The following is a 22,370-nucleotide window of genomic DNA, read 5'->3' as shown; positions in this document are numbered from 1 at the left end:
TTCTGGCTTTTAATATGTCCTGATGAGTCTTGGTCTGGGGGAAAAATAACAAAAGCTAATGCAGAGGAGAGAGGTGGATCTCTCTTCTACCATCCACTGAGAGTACTTTTCTTCACACATCTTTTGTTGTGAGATATCCAGGTGTTGGTATCTCTGAGCACATATATATATATATATATATATATATATATATACATATATATATATGTATATATATACATATATACATATAGGGTTCCATATATACATATATATATATATACATACATATATACATATATATATATATACTTCCATATATACATATAGGGTTGCCTGGCACAGATGTGAAACAACAACTGGTTGTTTAATGACTCTGAAGAGGAAGCTTCCACACTGGGTGTGGTGTAGATTTTGTGCAACATTTATACAACTTCTTTGGCATCAAAATCCCTTGGAAGAAGGCTTTGATAGAAGCAGATTTTCTGCAGTGACAAAAAACATACTTGAAGGTTTTTTTTCCCTCTCTCTGTCTCTCGTTTCCTAGCTCCTGTCTACACGCCACTGGCAGGAGTCACCATCCCTTCAGCGAAGGATTGCTGCCTTCCAAAATCCTTTGGCAGAATCTCCAAGAGATTTGTTTTTCTGTTCCTTCTTATTTTAGAAACAGTCTTAAAAAATAAAAAAAGAAAAGAAAAAGCTGACAAACTGATGTGAGAAGAAACTGATTTAATTTCACTTTTTTTTTTTCACAGAAACTTTCAGAGTTTATCACTGACCAATAAAATTGGATAATATTACATTTTTGGGGAGGGGTGAACAAGTAAACAAACGTGTATACCCCATGATCACATTATTCTTTTATTGTTATTAAGTAATTATACAAAGGTGTTATAATTCCATAAGTCAGGTTATGAGTACAATGTTTCTTGGTCAATGTTATCCCTTGCTTTGTTAAGTTTTTCTTTATTCTAATCAAGAAGCAACATGTGCTACAAACTGAAGACTTTATTAAAATCATTTGTAAGTTAAATGAACTTAATAGCTTAGTGGTGGAGGAAGACTTGTTAATAAGGCAAAATAATGAGTTATGTGAATAAACAGGAAAAAAATGAAAAGTATTAACTGTGACATTTCAGCGATTACATGATTTTAATTATTCTTTTGATAATAAGCAGACTTGTGATGTGTATTGAAGGGACTGAAACCTGGGCCCACTATGGAATTTGCAGTTGAATTAGAGCTTTGTTTCTTGCCTTTGGCAATTTTCTGGAAACAAATGGAAGTGGTTTTAAGACAGTGTAAAAAAATCTACCACCTACCAAAAGAATTTCAAAGGCAAGGTGGTAAACATGTGTGTGTGAGAGAGAGAGAAGAAAAGGTAAAGAAAAAAACATAAAACTATACACATTGTATTTATTTGTGAGACAGAGAAACAAACAAACAAAAAAAGGACCCAAGAGTGAACCAGGCCCAAGCCAGCTCCTCATTTGTTCTTGGCTGCCAAAGGTTTCCTGCTGATCTTCTTGGATTTGTCATTGTTCTTCTTTGGGGGTTCTGGGTTCGCTTGCATGTGTCTGCCATAGAGGCTGAAAAGAGAGGGCAACATGAGATCTGTTTTCCTAACACAAGTTTCTACTGGTAAAGCTTTAAACAATAGTCTCCAGAAATACTCAGTAAGACACAGAAAGTTAAGAGATCACCTATTTTCACCAGGTTGAATGCAGTATGAAAGAATTAAAAATTACCCTACACATAATACTTGTACAACACAAGCCATGACACTCAATCACTGACCCTTTTTGGGCAGGGTGTGAACACAGCACCGGAAATGATCTTCAGGACTGTTGTGCTGCTTAGGAAGCTGGTCCACACAGAAGTTTCCAAGTCTATGAGTCTGCAAGTCAACCACGACAAAAGTTGGGTTGAAGTAAAGAGACAGAGTGTCCCTTTCATGAAAAGTGAGTATTATGCTTGGCCTGAAACCCCGAGGGGGAGGGGATCTAGTGGCTGGTTAATGTGACAAAGAGCAATGGTGTCCGAGCTGGTGCTGGCTGCATATGCATGATTGATAGCATGGGGTTGGTTATCACCCATCAATGTCATATTAATAAGTACTGTTGATTAAATGTTGACAAAGTGTCCTACAATTACAGTGGATGGTATTCACTGCAGAGCAAGGCTGACTCCATGGCAGAGAGAAGTTAACGAAGCAGTAGCTAGTAATTAATCTATACTTTATGAGTGATTTTGATTAAATGAAATTAAAAGCAGCCCTAGAATAAATACAGGTCAGTCTTAACTCTCCAGTGTCCTAGGGGAGTTCTGAGTTCTCTGCATCCCTCCAGAGAAAAGGCACAATCTCATTCTGCCGGTTATACCTGCCTTGTATCGATGGAACAAGAGTCTGTACCGTATTCAAGGTACCTCTAGTTCTACTATCTATCCAAAGAATCTTGCCTATCCTTTCAAATAGTTAGTTTATTGTTGCAGTGCTGAGGATCAAACTCCGGGCCTTGTACATGCGAGGCAAGTACTCTACTCTTGAGTTATACCCCAGTCCCCACCTTCTATTCTTGACAATGTCATTTTGTGGCCACACTTATGGCATGTGGATGCTTACATGTTGGCTAACTAACTGGGAGAAGACCAGGCATGTGGGAAACTGTCTATCAGATGACATGATTAGAGAATGGTGGACTCTGGTATTTTGTTGGGTCATACTATAGTGAGTCTTCTTCAGAATCTGCCAAGATCCCCGTAGGGCCAAATGAGAAGTTTCTACCAGCTGTGACTGGAATGAAGTTCTCTGCCTTTCTGTAGATGGGAATGCAGACTTGGCAGCTAGCAAAAGATGGAGCTCTGGGGGCAGGTAATGAACACTCAGCCAGGGGTCAGGAATGCTTTGCTGGAAAAAGGGAGGGCCACCCTCTTGTGTTCAGAAGGTACCATGTAGCTGGACAGATAACATGAGAGCCTGCACATGGGCCTTCAAACTCTGGAGCAATTAGGAGTGTCAAGAATCTCTGCTAACGTAATAGAGAAAGCAGTTTAATGCTACCCTGCCTAACACTGCCTTCCCTGCAGCCACAGGACAGACTCCACTTTCCCCCTGAAGGACCTGCTGCTCACAAAGCGCATCCTTAGACCTACAGAAGTTCCCTTCCTCCAAGCTTTATAAAGGGTCATAGATGCCAGAGACTAGGTAATGGACTCTTCTGGAGGATCAAGGTCCAAAGCTAGGCTGGGTAAAAGGCAATACCTTATCTGAAAAACAAACTAAAGCCAAAAGACTTGGGGGTTGTTGCTCAATGATAGAGTGCCTGCCTAGAAAGCACAGGGCCTTGAGTTCAACCCCTAGTACCACACACACACACACACACACACACACACACACACACACCCCAAACCAAAATAAAACAATAACAACCACCAAAAACTATATTGGCTTCTACAGAGAGGAAAGTCAATGCATCAGTGCAACTTTACCTCTGCTGTTGTGGTCAGTTCCTGTCCTAATGCTGTCCCTGTCCTAATCTGTGCAGTCTGTACTCTAGCATGCTGTTTTTACTCAAGGCATGGACCACACTTGGGGCCTTCAGGCCACAGCATGACCCATGCTAGAGGCCTTTCACCTGGTACCAGGAACAGGACTGATGCAGTTCTGTGCATGGACAGGCAATTCATACAGATTTGGGGTCCTCTTACATCCTTGTGCATCTTTCCTCTGCTTTCTAGCCCCATGTCTCACAAAAGGAAAAGAATTACAGTAGACTCTTGGTGGTGGTACCTATACAGTTCCAAGGAGATAGACACAGGACAATTGCGCATGCTCGGAGTGCACAGGGTTCAGTACGGTACTGTGGATGCTTGATTCATTTTCTTTTTATTGTTTTAGAACATTTTCTTTAAATAGCTGTGCAAAGGAGCTTCAATTCACCATATGAGTTCATGAGTACCATGCATCTTGATCCCTTTATCCCCATAAGATGGCCTGACTTCCACTAAAACATGTTGCCTTTCAACAAATCTCCAAGTTTTACTTTTTCACCTCCATTAAGCATATTCATTTTAACCTTGCTTGCAGGGAGGAGGTATTATTTGCTTTTGATGAGGCAGATTTTCACAAAATTAAAGGCAGGAAAGAACCCAGCAGATCACACAACAATTTAAACACACTTATGACAACGTATGTCTACATCAGCTAAGCTGCATAAGGAATGCACAGGAATGGTAAGTTCTGTTTTTGACTTTCTTCTGGTATTTTTTTTTTTTTTGGTCAGTCGTGGGGCTTGAACTCTGGGCTTGCGCACTGTCCCTGTGTTCTTCAGCTCAAGGCAAGCACTCCACCGCTTGAGCCACAGCGCCACTTCCAGTTTTCTAGTCGTTTATTGGAGATAAGAGTCTCACAGACTTTCCTGCCCGGGCTGGCTTTGAACCGTGATCCTCAGATCTCAGCCTCCTGAGTAGCTAAGATTACAGGCATGAGTGAGCCACCAACGCCCGGCTTCTTCTGGTCTTTTAAGCTTTATGACTTCTTTTGCCTACACTTAGTCAATGTGGTTATAAATCTACAAGTAAACACACTGGGTGGTAATGAACGGAAGTATAATAGACTCAATGGATAGTGCAAATAGTATAATTCTTTAAAAAGACCAAGTCAAAGCCCAACAAAGTTAAGTACCAGGAAGTGGGTACCTGCAAGAGGGGAGGGTGGGGCCAAAAGGAGAGGGATGGAAGAATGAAGGAGCAGGGAGAAGAATGCAGGCAAGAATTCCTATATACCACAGAACTGAGAAATATAAGGGAAGGGGTAGGTGGAAGGGGGGGTGAAGATATGGAAGAGATGAGCCAGACCAAGATGCATTGTACACATGGATTGCTTTGTTACATTGCCAACAAGATCAATATACAGCCTAAAATGAAGGAAAGTGAGGGAAGGGGTGGGTTGGGAGGAGTGGGTGAGAATGTTGAAAGGGGTGACACTGATCAAGAGGCACCATATTCATAAACTACTTCGGTGAGTGGCAACTCCTTTGAACAACTACTTAAATAAAAATATTCATAAAAACGAATAAATCTGAGAATAAGGGGGGATTGATAGAGAGCACATAGTAGATGATGTATACTTTATATATTTTATATATTTTTATATACTATATAATTTCTATATGTATCATATATATATAATATATAGCAGGGGATACATGATAGATGCTCACTGTCCTATCAGACACAATTAAACCTGAAGGGTTATAAAAATCTATCGTCATCACATCTGTGGAAACTTTGAAACACATGGGTGCTTGGAAAGAGGTTTGGGACAATAATGAGAGCTGATAGTCAGGGGAAGAGAAATAGGTCTGACATGAATCTTCTGTGTGTCAGGTTAGAACCAAAGCAGGCCAGGAGGTCTGTCCAGAGAGGTGGAGGCTCAGCTGACCTGGCAGTATAAATCCAAGAATCTGGGTTTCAGAAAGGTTTCCGAAAGCCGCATGGTGCTCAGTGGGGTGTTCCTTTGAAGGAATGTTCTGATGGGTCAGCTCCTGACTTTTATACTCAGGTCCCACTGTGTGTGCCTGGACCTCGTGTTGCTACAGAACAAGCTTTTCCAACGAGCCATATGGAAGGCTGCAGGCCTGGGTGTTTCCATTCTGGTTTTGACACTGACTGGCTGTTAATTTGGTACAAATATCTGCAGCTCTCACCCGACTCCTGCCTGTCAGGCTTCAGCCCCTTCATCTATAAAGGAAGGATGTCATTTTCCTCCCAGAGTGCCCATGGTGACTCAATAAGCCAGGTGATGTAGAGAAATCTATTGCCGGTGAATACTTGGGGAAAAATAGGACTGGTGTGGGGTTATAGTCAAGAGTGACTAAATAAAGGTAATTACATGATTGCCTTGTTTCGTTACAGTTCTTTCCTAGGACAAAGACCATGGCATTTTCTATCCATGTGAAATCCCCAAACACCTCTGGAAGAAAGGGTTTAATCCTCTTTGAAGAAAGCAACTAAGGCCGAGCTAAATGCATGGCCCCATTTCCACGGTGACTCATCGCGGAGCTGGATGACGCGACTGTGCCCTTTGGGATCTTTTCATTCCTCCAGCTGTGTGGGCAGACAACAGCGGCCTTTTTGTAGGCAGCCATTTCCACCTGGAGATGAGGCTGTGGCTGGGCAGAACAAGACGGGTCTCAGGCCCAAGTCTTGGGGGCTATTAGCTATTAGCCATGAGTCTGTCTGTGACAGACAGACAATGGCTGCATCTTAACCCCTGATCCTTGTGAGCATTTGAAATGGCACATGGCAAACAGAGCTAATGTGAATATCTTCTTCCTCTCCCTCTCCTCTCCTTTCTTTTCTTCTCTTCCTCTTCCTCTTCCTGTACTAAAGACTCAATTTACAACTTTGCTAGACAAGTACTCTCTGATTTAAGCCATATCCCCATCCTTATGCTTTTTTTTTTTTTTTTTCAGATGAGGTTCTTCATCTGAACTGGCCTCAGATGATGATCCTCCTACTTCTGTGACTCAAGTAGCTGGAACTCCAGGTGTGCACGACTGTGTCTGACTCTCAAAAGATCCTTATAATAAAGAGGTAGAAGAGCCAGAGGTAGAGAGGGGTGACAGTGGTACTACCCAAAGTTTCTCATCGGACTCACTGGGAAGTCCCAGCGTGAGTCAGAAGGCTGAAGACACCAGGAGAAAGTGTAGCTCAGAGCTACAAAGAACAGTCAAAGCCCTGCAGACAAGTAATTGAGACTGGCCCTAGAGAGTACCAGGGTGCTGTTCACTTGTCCAGTACATGGCCGTGGGGTGACACAGGGCAGAGGAAGATAGAGCTGGTGTGAGTTAGATGAAGAAGGTAGCAGGGGGAATAGCTATACAAGACAGGTGCTTACTGGAAGCGTCTGCTGTCTGAAGGAATCGACAAGCAAGGCCCCTAAAATGTCAAAGCATCATAAACCACAGAAAATAAATCCACAACGAACACAGCTCACAACCTTCCAGATCATTTCACATCTTCCTAATCACTCAACTTTCTCTTCTCTGGAAGTGCCTTATCCCTGCAGGGCTGTGGTGAGACAAGCTTCTTCTCCAGCTTGGCCTCTTTCTTCTAATCTCTTAGACCTGGGCAAACCCCCAGCACCAGTCAGATCTGGCATTCTTGTCCCGTTCCCGGGCAGCACTGGCCCTCTCTGGGATCTCTGCTCTAGTGGCACCTGCCCTGCTCTATGGGAGCCCTGGGCATCTGCAATGCAAGTTTCTGGAGCAGAGGTCTGGCTTGACATTCATCTCTTCCTTCCCTGCTGCCTTCTATCTTGAAGGACAGGTGGCCCTCAGACTGTCACTAACATGCCGTCGCCTGATATCCTCATTGGAAAAAGATGAAAATTCTCAGCTACTGTAGAGGGCTCAGGAAAGATTAAACTAGACATAATCCTGTCCATGTGGGCCATAGAGATATTTCAGAGGGTAGTTCTCACCTTTAATATTATTGGTTTCTGCCTATTATATCTATCTCTCCACCCATCCATCCGTCGCTCCTTCCCTCCCTCCCTCCATCCATCTAGCTATCAATCTGAAACACTATGGAGACTATGATGGTCTCAAAGTCACCATCTTCCAGCTTCAGTCTCCTGAGTAATGAGATTACAGGTGTGCACTGCCACACCTGGCTTGCAACTTTACTCGCTTACAAAGTTCCAGGACGTCAGCTATTTGGCCAGTTTCTTCCACTTCATGCAAGCTGTTACCACACCTGCCTTGTGGCCATGTGTCTTTTGGGGGTAGAGCTCCCACTGCACGGGGTCCAGCAGACACTGCCAACCTGGCTAGGCCAACTTGAGTATGTCGTCAAAGAAAAGCTGGCTCAAGGTCACCTATGAGGTGGGCAGCCATCCCTGGGGAAAAGGCTCAATTCAGGAAGTGAAGTGGGCATTTTACTCAGTCCTAGAAACTCTTCTCTCCTCTAAAAAAAAAAAGAGAGAGAAATCTGAGGTTTGTAGAGGATAATTGGAGGATGATGAAAGAGTCAGAAAAAAGAGAGGGCGCTCTGAAGTGACAGGAAAGAAGCTAGCCTTCTCAACAGCCTCCCTGATGAACAGGCTTTGTTGGAAAGACAGTTTCAAAGGTGAGACGCCCATGGATAGTCTCAGCCGGGGTGAGGAGCGAGCCAGGCCTGATCAGGCTCACAAGTCTCCTCCACTGCCACCTCTAAAGTTCAAGGGTGAAAGTGGGTGAGGGGCTTGCCTGAGCTGCCAGCTGAAGCTGCCCTGGGGAGGACCACCGATGGAGGAGCCATTGTGAAATGATGCTGTACACTGCCTGCATGGCCACTTTAGGGATGCATTAGTAAAGCAGCTACTGACTGACCACTTTAAGTTTCATGCAACAGAACAACTATGGCCGTTGGTATCTAAGATTGCACCACAAAATGGCCTCCCTCCCCCCTCTAGCCTGCACATAGGAACCCATTCTGCAACCACTCTATTGATTAAACACACGTGCCTTTCACTGACATCCACGTTTTAATGCATAGGACCACCTTTTGTTTTGGAAAACAGATCAGTGAGCCTCATCATTGCATTTACTCTTGTGGGTCTGCCGCTGGAATCTCATTGCTTTACTGTAGGAGCAACCAAGGTTACTGTGGGCCAGCCAATCCCTTCTTGAAAATTTCCTCTCTCGGCTATAAGCAGTGTCCTGGTTCTTACTAGTGCTCTGGAGACCTCTTTAGTCCTTTTTATTTCTTTGGATTCTCTTCCCCAGAAAGATCCTCTCATTTTATATAGCTCCTGTGATTATCTCCAGCCATCAGCTCTCTGGGTCCCCACTCTCTTCAGCCCTTTGTCACCTGGGAAACTCAGCTATCAAAACCCAACAAAGGGCAAAAGCAGACTCCTCTGCCAGCTGCCACAGGTCTGGGCCTCCATGTCTCTGGACTTCTAGGATCAGAAGAAGGTGATGTCCCTTTCACATTGCATCTGCCTCCTTTATCCATTACCATAGGAACTGAGTTTGTAGTTGAGGTTGATATGTTTCCTCCCCAGAAATAATTTTCAGCCCAGTTGGGACCATGGGGGGTGGGGAAAGTACTGGGGGGGACGGAGAGTACTGGAAACTACGCTAAGGGACATGTTACACGTTAGCTGAAAGGATCATTTAAATGCTTTCTGATATCTCGTGTATTCTGTTTTCTATCAGTGTAGTTTCTATCATCGCTTTCTGATTTTTTTTTTCTTATTATGTAGCCCAAGCTACCCTTGAATGCACTATGTAGCCCAGGCTAGGTTTGAACTTGTGATCCTACTGCTTTAGCCTCCCACATGCTGGGAGTGCCCAGCTTACCCATTGTTTTTTTCTCCCCTCTTTCACTAATGCAGGTCATAGGCTACAACACCGATTTGTTCTTAGTCTCCCAGAAGCTGGTGCCTTGCTTCTCTCAATGTGTGCTATACCTGATTGACAGAACAATCGCACCTTGGCTCATACAAATGAGACAGCACCTCTGCCCCCACATGGAGGATCCTGCCTGGCACTTGGCACAGGGCAGACACTTGGGGGCCAACTCATCCAACTGCATCTCCCGCTGGGCAGTAACAGTCATGAGGAGGGTGCAGCATGAGGAGTAGATAGATAGATCATAGCTGATTTTAGCAACCTATGATATGTGTATCCCTCAGCCTATGTCTTTCCAGAGTCCTGCTACCTTTTTTTTTGGAGGGTGGGGGGTCAGTCCTGGGGCTGAACTCAGGGCCTGGGTGCTGTCCTTGAGTGTTTTTGCTCAAGGTTAGTGCTCTACCATTGTAAGCCATACCACCACGTCCGGTTTTGAGGTAGTTAACTGGAGATAAGAGTCTCACAGACTTTCCTGTTCAGGCTGACTTTGAATCACAGTCCTCAGATCTCCTAAGTAGCTAGGATTAGAGGCATAAGCCACCAGCACCTGGCTCCTGCTATCATATTACTTAAATCACTTGTGTATCTTTTACTAAAATAATACAAAAAGGGAAGACAAGTTTATTTACAAAAAAATCCATGCTGGTATGTATATAATTTGTGTGTGTGTGTGTGTGTGTGTGTGTGTGTGTGTGTGTGCGCCAGTCCTGGGGCTTGAACTCAGGGCCTGGGTGCTATCCTTAAGCTGTATTTACTCACAGCTAGGGGTCTATCCCTCCAGCTCCAGCTTTACTTGAGGCTTTTTGGTGATTATTTGGAGAAACGAGTCTCATGGACTTTTCTGCCAGGGCTGGCTTTGAATTGTGATTCTCAGATCTCAGCTTCCTAAGATTAGAGGTGTGGTACACTGGCACTTGGCTAAAGTACATTTTTTTTTTTTTTGGTGTGGTCATAGGGCTTGAACTCTGGGCCTGGGTGCTGTCACTGCGATTTTGTGCTCAAGGATAGTGCCTACCACTTTGAGTCACAGATCTACTTCCAGTTTTCTGATGGTTAATTGGAGATAAGAATTGCACAGACTTTGAAACCTCGATCCTCCTAACCTCAGTAGCTAGGATTACAGGCATGAGCCACCGGTGCCTGGCTTATGGTACATAATTTTTAAGGCACAGTAAATGCTACAATCTTTCAGGTCCTGAAATTACTACAAATATCGCAGAGTCTGGCTCTCTTAGCTAGAGAATAAGAACAAGCATAATACACCTAGCAGGCGCAATGGATGTCAGATGAGTTTGGGCTCATTATAGTAATTCCTCCAAAAAGCAATTCCAAGTCAGTTCATGGCCTGGAGTTAGCATTTCATACCAGCCACCATTTATTCAGGGTTTTGTTGTTGTTGTGATTGTTGATTTTTCAGATCTTTGTTGCCATATCCTGTAGTTGCTGCCTGGGTCCTTCCTAAAATTCAGGTATCATTCGCATTTTGAGACCTAGAAGCCTTTCACAGCATCTCCTCTAGATCTCATGATTACTTTCCATCAGCGCTTGAATGATAAGGTAAAGTGATTCTAGCCTCTCAGCTGACTGCCTTGATGACAAAACAATGATTACTCCTGAGGTCACACACCCATGGTTCACTGACACAGCAAGACAGAGCAGCAGGTCCTATTATTCTTGTTTTCTAAATGAGGAAATCAACACCTGTGCCACGTTAGGCCTTGGTGGAAGCCAAAGCAATTACTCCAAAGGAGTTAAAACTTCACCAAGTTATGTTGTCTCTTATTGCCTTGTATTTCTCAGTTTGGTATTCTGCACACTAGGCAAGCACTCTACAACTGCAGCCACGCCTCCAGTACTTTTTGCTTTAGTTATTTTTTTTTTCAGGTAAGAGTCTTATAGTTTTGTTGTCCAGGTTGGCTTTGGATTATGATCCTTCTCCAACTTCTGAAGTGAAGTCATAGGCATGCACCATCATGTTCAGCTGCCTCCTCCTCCTCCTCCTCTTCTGGTGCTAGGATTTGAACTCAAGGCCATGTGCTTGCTGGGCAGGAGTTTCTATCACTTGAGACAGGGTTTAGGATAGAGCCTCCTCTCTCTGCCCCCTAAGCAGGTGGGTTTATAGGTGTAAGCCACTGTGCCAGCTTTTTGTTGTGTTTTCTTAATAGGAGTATCATTTTTCCTGAGAGTATGGAGTATAGACTTCACTTCTTTTGTATTCTGTATATGCACGGCACTATGAGAAACACATTGTGTGCCATGTAAATATTGTGTTTCTGGATGCCAGGTATATGAGAGGTGCAATCTGCCGTTCTGAAGTCATTTGCTCATGTCATATGCCTCCCTACTGTTGTTTTGGGTGTTTCTATGGAAAGTCCTTATATACACCACAAAATGAACCAATTTTAAAACCTAAGTGCATGGCCAGCAAAAAATAATGGAGAGAAATAATGCTGCTTATCATCTTATGGTAGGATGCTAAATATAACATCTCTACAAATAAGTCTGTGGACAGGGTGTGAAGCCTAGATTACTAAGAAGCATTTGCAATATCTTTATTTGTCTTATCTAGTAGCTATGAGGGACTGGGGACAGAACCTCAGCCTGAAAAATGCTGAGTCTTAAAGAAAAAAGGAAAGTAACCGTTATCCTAATCCTATGAGAAATCTCATTAATTCAAAAGGCAATGATTTTTTTTTTTGAGAGATGCTCTATGCAAAGTCATTCACAGTCACATGGGCCATTCCATTGTCTCCATTAGAACTCACTGGTCTCCAGTCCCAATGCAGCATAAAAAGAAAATACGTGCTAATTGCCAAAAAAGAATTGTGCAGAGATCGAACCTTCAAAAAATACCATGTAGAAGAGAAGACAGGTTTCAAAACATCCTACATGTACCACACTGTCTGCCCTACTGGAGGGGAGAAATGAGGATTGCTGGTTGAACAAAACTAACAACATCATGCACAAAAGATGCTCATTAAAGTTCATCATCCTGTCTACTCTAATGATGCTTTTACTTCATAAAAATTCCCCAAGCAGTCGCAAGGATATCGGCAAGGTCTTTGGTTATGTATCAGAGGTCCGGACTGTCACAGGCAAGCATGCGGTTCAGGAGGTACACTCCCCTGGGAGGGAGCAAATTCAGCTTTCACGGGAAACATGCAGAGAAAAATCAATAACCGTAACTTGCTTCTCTGCTTAAGCATTTAAGAAAATAGGTAATCCTTTTAAATTAAACTGCAGAGTGCTAAATGTAGCCATTTTTAGAATAAACTCAAAGGCAAAAGGAAATAAGTCCAAGAGCACTGGGGTTTCCCAATGAACTTCTTTTCTGATAGCGGCTCCATACCTAGATTGGATTTTCTTGCCTTCATAAAAGAATTATTTTATTACTTGGTATCTGTAAAGATTCAAAAAGAGTATGAATGGGGTGCCAAGGGGGGAGGGGAGGGCTCATGCCTATAATCCTAGCTACTCAAGAGGCTGAGATCTGAGGATTGTGGTTCAAAGCCAGCCTGGGCAGAAAAAAAGAGTTCTGTGAGAACTCTTATTTACAATTAACCACCAAAAAGCTAGAAGTGGAGCTGTAGCTCACATAGTAGAGCACCATTCTTGAATAAAAAAGGTTAAGAGCAGTGCTCCAGCCCTGAGTTCAAAAGTCCAATTCTGGTACACAAATGCACACACACAAACACACACACACACACACACACACACACACATACACACAAGATACCTACAGTATATGTTTTTCTGGGTTTGTAATACATACACAGTTATACAAACTGACTCATAAACATAACATAGAAAACAAGAAATTATTTTTATGGGTAAGTAATTCTTTCTAAAATTATTCTCAAACCCACTACTATGAAAAGAATTACTTAAGCTTTCAAAAGCTAAGTGATCATTTCCCAATAGGCCTCATAACATTGGTGCTAATACTACATTTCATATGTATTTCACTACATTTCACCAACAGAAAATCAAACAAGGAGGTTATACAGTTGGGGGTGACTGAGGCAACACTCAAAAACTTGAATGTAAAGCAAGTAAGATTGCATCCAATCAAATGGCAAAATCAACACAAAACAGACCAAGGCAGAAACATGACATGCCACCTGAATACCACTGGCATAACTCCTAGGCCTAAGGCACCACTGTAACCAGTCCAATGTACTGACTGGCAGAAGAGCGGTGGTCCACAAATGCCTACAGTTGGGTAAATGAAGGCAATGGGCACCCATTCACCTTCATGGAAAGGTACTGGTGACCAGCCAGCCATGAGAGCTGTACACACCCAAGCAGAACAACAAGGAAGCAGACATACCTAGAAAGGTGATAGTCCTAAACTGCTACCCCTGACCATGCCTACCTAGTCCAGTCTCTAGCCAGTGCCCACCATTATCCTGTTGTCCTTTCTGTTTCCCACTCCTAGCCCCTGCTGTTCCTTCTGCCTGGAGTATTCTTGATGTTTCCCTGAGATGCATACTACCATCATCCTCATTTCAGAGGGGAGGAAACTGACATAGACAGCATAAATCCTGGGAATGAGAATGTCGCCCTTGGACTTCAGAGTCAGAATGTCACCTCATGTCACTGTCACATGGCTGATGGCTCAGCCCAAGCCTGTCACCCTGGCTAAGCTAACTGGTTCACGCACAAGCAAATGATTCACAGCAGACAATGAGAGAAACAGGCCTAGGGTGTTAGCTCAAACTGGTAGAGAAGAAAAGTGTTTTCTGTGCTGTTTGACTTGAGTGAAGAATGATATGAGCCCCCACTGCAGACACCCCCAAGTTGGCCTGCTGTGATCAGAGCCTACCTAGGATAGAAACCAGCCCAGACAGAGCAGAACTAAAAGAACAAGAGAGACTGGATCTATTAACATGGCTTGTTCCATAGATCATGACATGCATGCCAGAAGTCCACTGTACAATGGGATTATTTTTAGTATACAATCATCAAATAATGCCTTCTTCCTCTTTGGCTTTGGGTTCCTTGTAATCAAAGGGATGCCGAGTACAGACAAACATGCCATTATTCTGGTCTGCTTCAAATGGGAATGTTCCAGTGAGGACTTTGCCTACACTGTCTTTGACATTAACTTCCTTCTCACCGTGTATCACTGTAGATATTCTATTTGATTACTGTTGTCTGATGCCTAGAGAGCAGAAACCTGTCCATCTGGTTCAGGGCCCTCTGTGTGTGCCATTGGTGTTCAGTGAACAGTAGCTGACTCACTGAACGAAAGCATGTGTTACTGTACTTACTAGGATATATTGGAAGTAAAACCAACTTGTAAAATGGCTTCCTGGGTGGATCATGAATGTCTCTGAAATGAGAGACTACATTTAAATTGTTTTTCTTGCTCTAGCTCTAGTACCTGGCTTATGACAGTCACTAATAAATATGGATGAGTAATGGATGCAATGAATTAGCCAGGGAACATTTCTTAATGTCTTCAATGACTAGCCATCAGCTTTCTATTTAGAATTGTCCAGTGAAAAGCCATGTGCTGGGTTGGCTAAGGCAAGTCTCTTGGACTTAGACCAGAAGTTACTTTCTGTCATGGAATTCTGGCTCTTATATCGGTTAGGTGTTTTCTCTGGTGTGCTGTGGGATTCCTGAGGCAAAAGGTAGAGGCAACGTGGAACATGTGGTAATAATGGGACCATGAGGCCTTTTGAGCTGTGTAGTCTCCCAGGAGACATGTGAAGATTCCCTTTCTCACTCATGGGATAAGTGGTTCCCAGTAAATTCCTCTGTGGTATAGCATGAGCTTTTGCTGAAAGTGAACCATAGCTAATGCTAGTAAGAATGAATTGAAGATAGTAGCTGTTGGTGAAAGAATTCAGTTGAAATGAGCACTATCCTTTTGATAAATCACAGATAAGAATTGAATTTTTCATATCATTGGAGGACTAGAGTCTCTGTGGTCATACAACTTTCCTTCATGAGCAACTCAGGGATGTTCTTAGTTGTCACAATAACAAATTCGTGAAGTGCTCACTACATATTAATGTTCTAAATGGGAATCTTCTACAGCATTTTTTACATTACTTCCTTTAAGTCTTAAGCAATATCCCACAAATGAGACCATGCAGGTTTATATGTGTTCTGTTGCTCTTAGATGGCGTCATGTAATTATGAATGCAAATATGTAAAAGAGAAGACTTTACTTTCTCTCTTTTGTTTGTAAGACAAGGACAAATGATATAAAGAGTACTGCTATTTCTACTACCATCACTATACTGCTTTTCTTCCCTTCTTTTTCATTTTTGTGGCTAACTATATAGGCTCTCTCTTGGGAATATCCATCCCATGGGGATTTGACCATAGTGGTTGACACGTAATCAAATCAACAGAAAGCTGGACATCTCATTAGACAGACGCATAGGTCTATAGGTATCAGAACGCTGAATTGAGACTTACATGGTATTAGGGTTAACCCACTATGTTGCCCTATTTTCCTTAAATAGAAAATGGGGCCTTTGAATTTACAGGTCTGGTCAGTGTCTTAGCCCATTCTCACTTGACAGAAGGTGCCATATATTCATGAAGCACTTTATCCTACTACACTCAGAAACCACTGAAACACATCACCATGTATAAGGGCTTCTGGTTCAAGTTGAATGTCTGAATAGAAATTACATATTTGAACTATGAAACCTGTATTAACACTTGTTACATTAAACTACTTGAACCCTGACCAAATCTTGTGGGACTCACATATCTAAGGTTAATTCTGGTTGGTTGGTGGCATGGTGCCTGAGATCTTAGCATTGTATTATTTTCCCTTCCTCTACTGTCCAAGGATTTCCAGTGACATGAATGACATACCACTGTCAACCAGAACAAGGATTTTAAAAAGTCAACACTAGATTCCAAAACAACCTTAGAAATTGAACCCAGTTACCTACAACACATGTGATGTTTCAGCCACAAGGCTCTCATTATAGACTTTGGGATAAAGCAGTGATAGGCACCTGGAACTTGTGCCATTTCCCTAGCACAACCAGGATACTTTCCATGAGTTGGCAGGCCTGAAAACATGGCAGATGAAGTGGCTTGTGCTTTTCCTCATTCCTTTTTGGTATAATGGCCAATGACATCGAGGTCAGCAGCAGGAAACAAGCTCAGCTCTTGGTGGGAAAGGGGATAGTTGACATTCACAAAGAAACAAAGAGGTATTTGAAGACAAGTCACTGACTATGGCAGGAACAATTGAGAAGCCATCCAGGCCTGGGAGTGTGGCTGAAGTGATGGAAAGCCTGCCCAGCAAAGACAAGGCTCTGAGTCCAAAATCTCAGTAGTGTAATGATGAAACAAAACCAAACAAAACGAGTTTATGAGGCGACATCCATGACAGTTGTATCGCCGAATTCGTGGATTCTACCCTCCTTTTTGCTTCTATATTTGGAGTTTTATGAAAAAAAAATATACCCTAAAAAGGAATGGAGAGTTTAAGGTTTTAAAAAAATACACCTTCAGCCTTGATATTTTAAGTCGGAGTTTTAACAGTCTCAGAAAAATGCATGGTCGGCAAGAACAAAAAAAAAAAAGACTAGGACGTGTGTGGTTTGGGCTTGATGTAAAATAAGATTAGTAAGACAATTTCAGCACCCACCAGGAACCTGGGAAAGGACCCTGGGATGCAGGGAGAGGTGGACCTTGCTCTCTGGCCTGAGTTTCCCTGTTAGATGCCTGCCTCTATTAGGCAAAACTGTAGTTGTGGGTGGGGAAGGAAGATCTGAAGCTTGTCACAACAGCCCCTTGCATCCAAGAACCTCAAGTGTTTCATGAAAGACTCTCACCCACCAAACACCCCTGGAAGGTGTTAGAATATTCTAAATGCAGATGGTGAAGGAGAGGTGAGAGTTAAAGTGTGAGCTGGAGATGCCAGAGGAGTAGGGTATCTGGGAAGCTCCTCCCCTACCCACGATGACGACACCAGGGATGGGAGATCCCAAAGCAAGCACAGTATGCTAGTGACTCAAACATCTGTCACTACTTCCAACTGGCCTGGAGCGAGGAAGGGCTACGGGACTAACTTCAGGTGGCCCGCGCTGGGACATCTCCTTCATGAAAGAGAGAAGGTGCTTTGATAACTTAAGGCTCAAGAATTAAATCTGTGGGTTACAATTCCCATTCCATCTCAGTGTTTTCTCCACAAAACAGGACTATTCCAGAATCCTCTTCTGTTATTTCTGTGACAAGTGATGACCTATTTCCCAAAGCTACATATCTTCTTTCCCTGAAGCAAGATAGTTCCTCACCCTCTGGCCTCTTGGTACTCCTTTGTTTGATTTGTATCTCCCAAATCACTGAGGGCTGCCATCTTCAGCTCCAGCTAATACTGACAGAGAGCCATCTCTTAGGGGTACAGTGGCATCCAGTTGACTTTTAAAATATACAATACGCTATGCTTATCTGACTTGTAATACTGGTTTGAAGTAAAGGCTCTGCAGAGGTTTACAGAGTTGGGGAAAGAGGAAGAGAAGGAAAGAGATAGTCTAGGGACAGACATACAGAGACATGCAAAGAGAAACAGCGAGAGGCTATGAATGAGTGTGAGAATCATTCTTATTGTCAGCATCTGTGCAGAGGTTAAATTGTTAGAAGGTATTCTGAAACTCACCTATAATTCTTGGCATGTGGGCAACCTGAGACAAGTTACCTAACATCTCTGAGAGTTCTTTAGCATCTGTAAAGCAGGATCAATGACAACATGCAATAAGCAATATGCAACTCTTAGGATTGTCATGAGGATGAATTAACATTAAGTGCAGATTTCCTAGCAGACACCAAACAGGTGCTCCATAAGTCAAGTCTGCTGAACACTGGCCCTACCACTGTGGTTGTCCATCCTCAACTTAAGTGAAAGCTACAGAATTGCAAAATGCCGTATGGTTGTCTGCTCAAGGTTTTACACAAAACACAGTTCCTTTCCAAAGAGATTTTTTTTAAAAAGCAGAATTATGTATGCTTAAGGAAAATAGCAAATGGCAGAGAACATATGGAGGGGACTGTGGGTATAAAACTACCAGCAAGTTTTGCCACTTTCTGAGCCTGATCTTCACTGAGGATAACATATAACCCTGCTAGTGCATGCTGAAGGTAATTAGGAAGAGCTCTAGGAAGGTTTGCATTCACATGCTCTGTCCATGGTTCTAAACGGGCAAGTCACCAGTACTAATTGCAAAAAAATGAATAAGGAGATTGAATACATTTTCAGTCTCTCTCTTGCTCCGGCCTTCCCATTCACAGGCTAAGCTGTTCTGGAATCTATTCAGGTGGGAACCGCATTACGTAAGAGTCAATAATCTTTATGGTAACTCTGCAGTGAAAGTGTCATTTGTTGTAATGAACACTGATCATAAGTTAAGCCCCTAGCTACTCTCTCTGTTATTTTTCATTACACTGTTCCTTGCTCTGTTATATTTCAGGAGTACTGAGGGAATTCATCCAACTATGTTCGCGACTCAGCTCTTCGTTACTCAGATTAGATTTTGCTAAGATGCAATGGAGTAATTTGCAAACACACAGATTCTTAAGGAGATGCATCAGACGCTGCTTGTGCGTTCTCCTCTGCTGATGCCAGCAGGCAAACTCCCTCCTTCTCTTTTCCCCTGCTTATTTGTCCCCTTAATTAGCTATTTTCCTCTCTATTTATTTTCCAGTCCATTCGCAGTATGGTTCTTCAGGCCCAAATCTGAGAGAGTATTAGCAACGCATTTCTGAGTATCTTTTTTCCCCAGCAGTAATAACTCTTTTGTTCAATTCAACACCCAGAATAATGTTTCCAAAATCATCATCGCTTCTCCCACAAGTCTCCCTTGCAAACACCACTCTGCTTACATTACAGTAAGCCCCCCCCCGCCCCCACTGCCCCACTGGCTGCTTTAAAGGACACTAACTCCAAAAGGCATACCAGTGAGGGGAAAGCTGGAATGCTTCCTTTTTTTTTCTTTTTAAAAAACCAATATGAAAAATTCATTTAGCATGCTGTATACGAAGCATGAGAGTGGAATTTCCATATGTCTCTGTGCTTTGTGCTATTGGAACCGCTTATAAGAAGGCTGTGCGTCCCCAGGGAGACCACGTCACCGTCACAGCTTCGCAGTCACTAGCCATCACAAAAGCATAAAGAACTCGTGGCAATGGACCTCTACCCAGAAACACCAGTGGGATTTATGTCTCTCACTGGGCACAGGGCTTCAACCCACCCACATCTGACACTGGCCATGGTGTACTTATGAATAATGTAAAGTAAGGATAAAAATACAACACTTCTGGGCATCAAGTGTCTGAGCTTCTCCACCCTGGTTACCTTTTGGGGACAGACTTGGCTGGGAATGTTTCTTACAAGGGCCATAACAGCTAAATGAACTGAAATGTACTGAGGCGGGATGCTGAGGAAGCCAGCCTCTGGGCCTGCGATTTCCTCTCGCGATACATCAGAAACTGTGAAGAAACTTTAAGATCTCTGCAGCTCTTTAAAAACAACCTGTTCCCGTCCCCCCTCCTCCCCAAGAAATGACCTAGTGCCTTAGAGAGGGCGGATAGCTATCTACTGATGAGTGGGAAGATCATGTGTTCAATCCACACCAGGGTCTATTCTTAGGAAATTTGGTGAGGCAGGGAAAAATGACAGTGTTTGATTCTGAGGTCCTTGCAGGAAAGGTGGGCACACAGTCAAGGCCAGAAAATAAATGAGTTCAAGATAAGGGTAAGGAAAGCAGTTCTGGTGATGCTGGGGTAAATTATGTGCATCCTGACATTAAGGACCAGAAGTACAAAAATGTGGCTGGGTGTGATAGTTTATGCTTGTAATCGCAGCTACTTGGAAGATGGAGATAGGGGACTGCAGTTTGAGGCTGGTCCAGACAACAGGTTGTGACACCTACCGAAAAACAAGTTAGGTGTGGGGGTTCACACCTGTGATCCAAGCTATTTGGAAGGCAGAATTAAGAAGATTGTGGTTTGAAGGCTGGCTTGTAAAAAGTTAACATGAGACCACACTAAATCCAAAAGGATGGGAGAACATAGATCAAATGGTAGAACTCTTACCTAGAAAGGGCAAGACCCTAAATTCAATCTCTACTCACATAAAAAGGTATACACACACACACACACACACACACACACATAGAGTAAACTGGGCACGGTTAACCAAATTGAGCCTCTCATGTATATATATGGGAATTCTACCTGTAACCAAACAGCAGGGTTATGAGGATTAATACCAGGTATTTAGAACTTGATTTCCTCCCTCTTCTGGAGCATAATGCTTACAATAATTATTGAAACAGTCTAACTCAAGACACATCTGTTTATTATGAAGTACTAAGAAATTAAAAATGAATTGCAAGACCTACATGGAGGGATGTTCAGATAAAAACAACACCCCTGAGATAACACTGAAGATAGTTTCAAAACTGTCCGATGCATCCTGCCAGCATGCATATATCTGCCTGGCGTGTGTAACAGAGCGTGCCATGTTTTCACCCCACAGTCTTGTCAACTTGGTTCCATTATGAGGCTTCCCCGGGGTAAGAGTTGATGGCAACAAAGTCCACTATCAGTTTCCCTTCTGACAGGGGCAGGAGTAATTGCTGTGACAAGACTCAGCCAATCTAGACATGACTCGTGTTTCTTGAACCCTTCTCTTGGTAAGTAAGGCTTTATCTCATCCCAGAGGCATGCGTATCAAACAGAAGCTGGGATGTAGCTGGGGGATACAGTGCTTGTCTAGCATGTATAAATGAGGTCCTGGGGCTGTGGCTTTGCACTTGATACCTAGTACTGAAAAAAACAATACCAACAAAACAAGTTAATAAAGACTGTATTTTGTTTGGATACCTTCAGAGAAATATGCCACGTGTTTCTTTAGATGGGAAGTGGTAGGTCAGCCCTTGTCCCAGAGAAAATATCAAAGCAATTCTGAAGGACTGCTGAGCCCAGACATACGGTCACATACGCATTTAGAGCTACACAGACTAGGAACATTTCTTAGCTGGATCTGTAGAGTGAAAGAAACCTTGAGAGTAACATTGGTCCTATCTTCTTTCATCTTTAACTTAAAATGTTCATTCTTAAAAGAATGTGGCTCACGCCTGTAATCCCAGCTATTCAAGAGGCTGAAGCCCAGAAGATCAAGGTTTGAATCCAACTTCAAGATCTATCCAAAAAATAACCAGTCAAAAAGAAGTTGGGTTGGGGACATGGCCAACGTGACCAAGCAAGGTAAGACTGAGGCCCTGAGTTCAAGCGCCATGCTAGGGGAGAGGGAGGAGAAACAGAAGTTTATTACAACCCAGTGAGAATTTCAGAAAAGGGTTAAAATAAAACTGTTAGAAGTTTCCTCATGAAATGTAACTTCTATTAGTAGTCTAGTATTTTTTTTCAACTTTTCATCCAAGTAACTTTAAAAAAGAAACATAGTAAACACAGTATATTGATAGGCTTATTGTATTATAGACCCCATTTAACAGATACCATTCACATAGGCGAGTCTTGAATGTAAATCAGCACTCTGTGAGAACAGATGTGAGAAAGCACAAGTTCAATAGCTGAGTCAGAGGACAGGAAGACACATCAGACTCAGCTCTAGATCATGGTGGAGCAGAGAGAGACTCATCTTTATCAGCCTATAGAAGACCAGCCATTCTGGGCCATGACATTCCAGTCTCAAGGATAAGGACCTTGGACTAGGCACTGTTTGGGAATGCTTTTATTTTTTTTTGGTCGGTCATGGGGCTTGAACTCTGGGCCTGAGCGCTGTCCCTCAGCTCTTCACTTCAAGGCTAGAATTCTACCACTTGAGCCACAGTTTTCTGGTGGTTTCTTGGAGATAAGAGTTTTATGGTTTTTCCTGTCCAGGCTGGCTTTGAACCACGATCCTCAGCTCTCAGGCTCCTGAGTAGCTAAAATGACTGGTGTGAGCCGCCAGCGCCTGGCTTTGGATGATTTAAGGAAACACTACTC

General features: G+C 43.0%; 1 protein-coding gene across 1 annotated transcript in view; it reads right to left on the bottom strand.

Annotated features, from left to right (window-relative positions):
• Positions 1–967: 967 nt before the first annotated feature.
• Rsu1 (Ras suppressor protein 1) overlaps positions 968–22,370 on the bottom strand; it is a 171,226-nt gene continuing 149,823 nt past the window's right edge. Inside the window, exon 9 of the mRNA XM_042686296.1 lies at positions 968–1,568. Within this exon, the coding sequence (XP_042542230.1) occupies positions 1,466–1,568 (103 nt within the window). The 3' untranslated portion in view covers positions 968–1,465. The remainder of the gene's footprint in view (positions 1,569–22,370) is intronic.

This window comes from Dipodomys spectabilis, unplaced genomic scaffold (genome assembly GCF_019054845.1).
Source record: "Dipodomys spectabilis isolate Male_0828 unplaced genomic scaffold, ASM1905484v1 ptg000096l, whole genome shotgun sequence".
Lineage (NCBI taxonomy): Eukaryota > Metazoa > Chordata > Mammalia > Rodentia > Heteromyidae > Dipodomys > Dipodomys spectabilis.
This window is presented reverse-complemented; position numbering and strand designations above follow the sequence as displayed.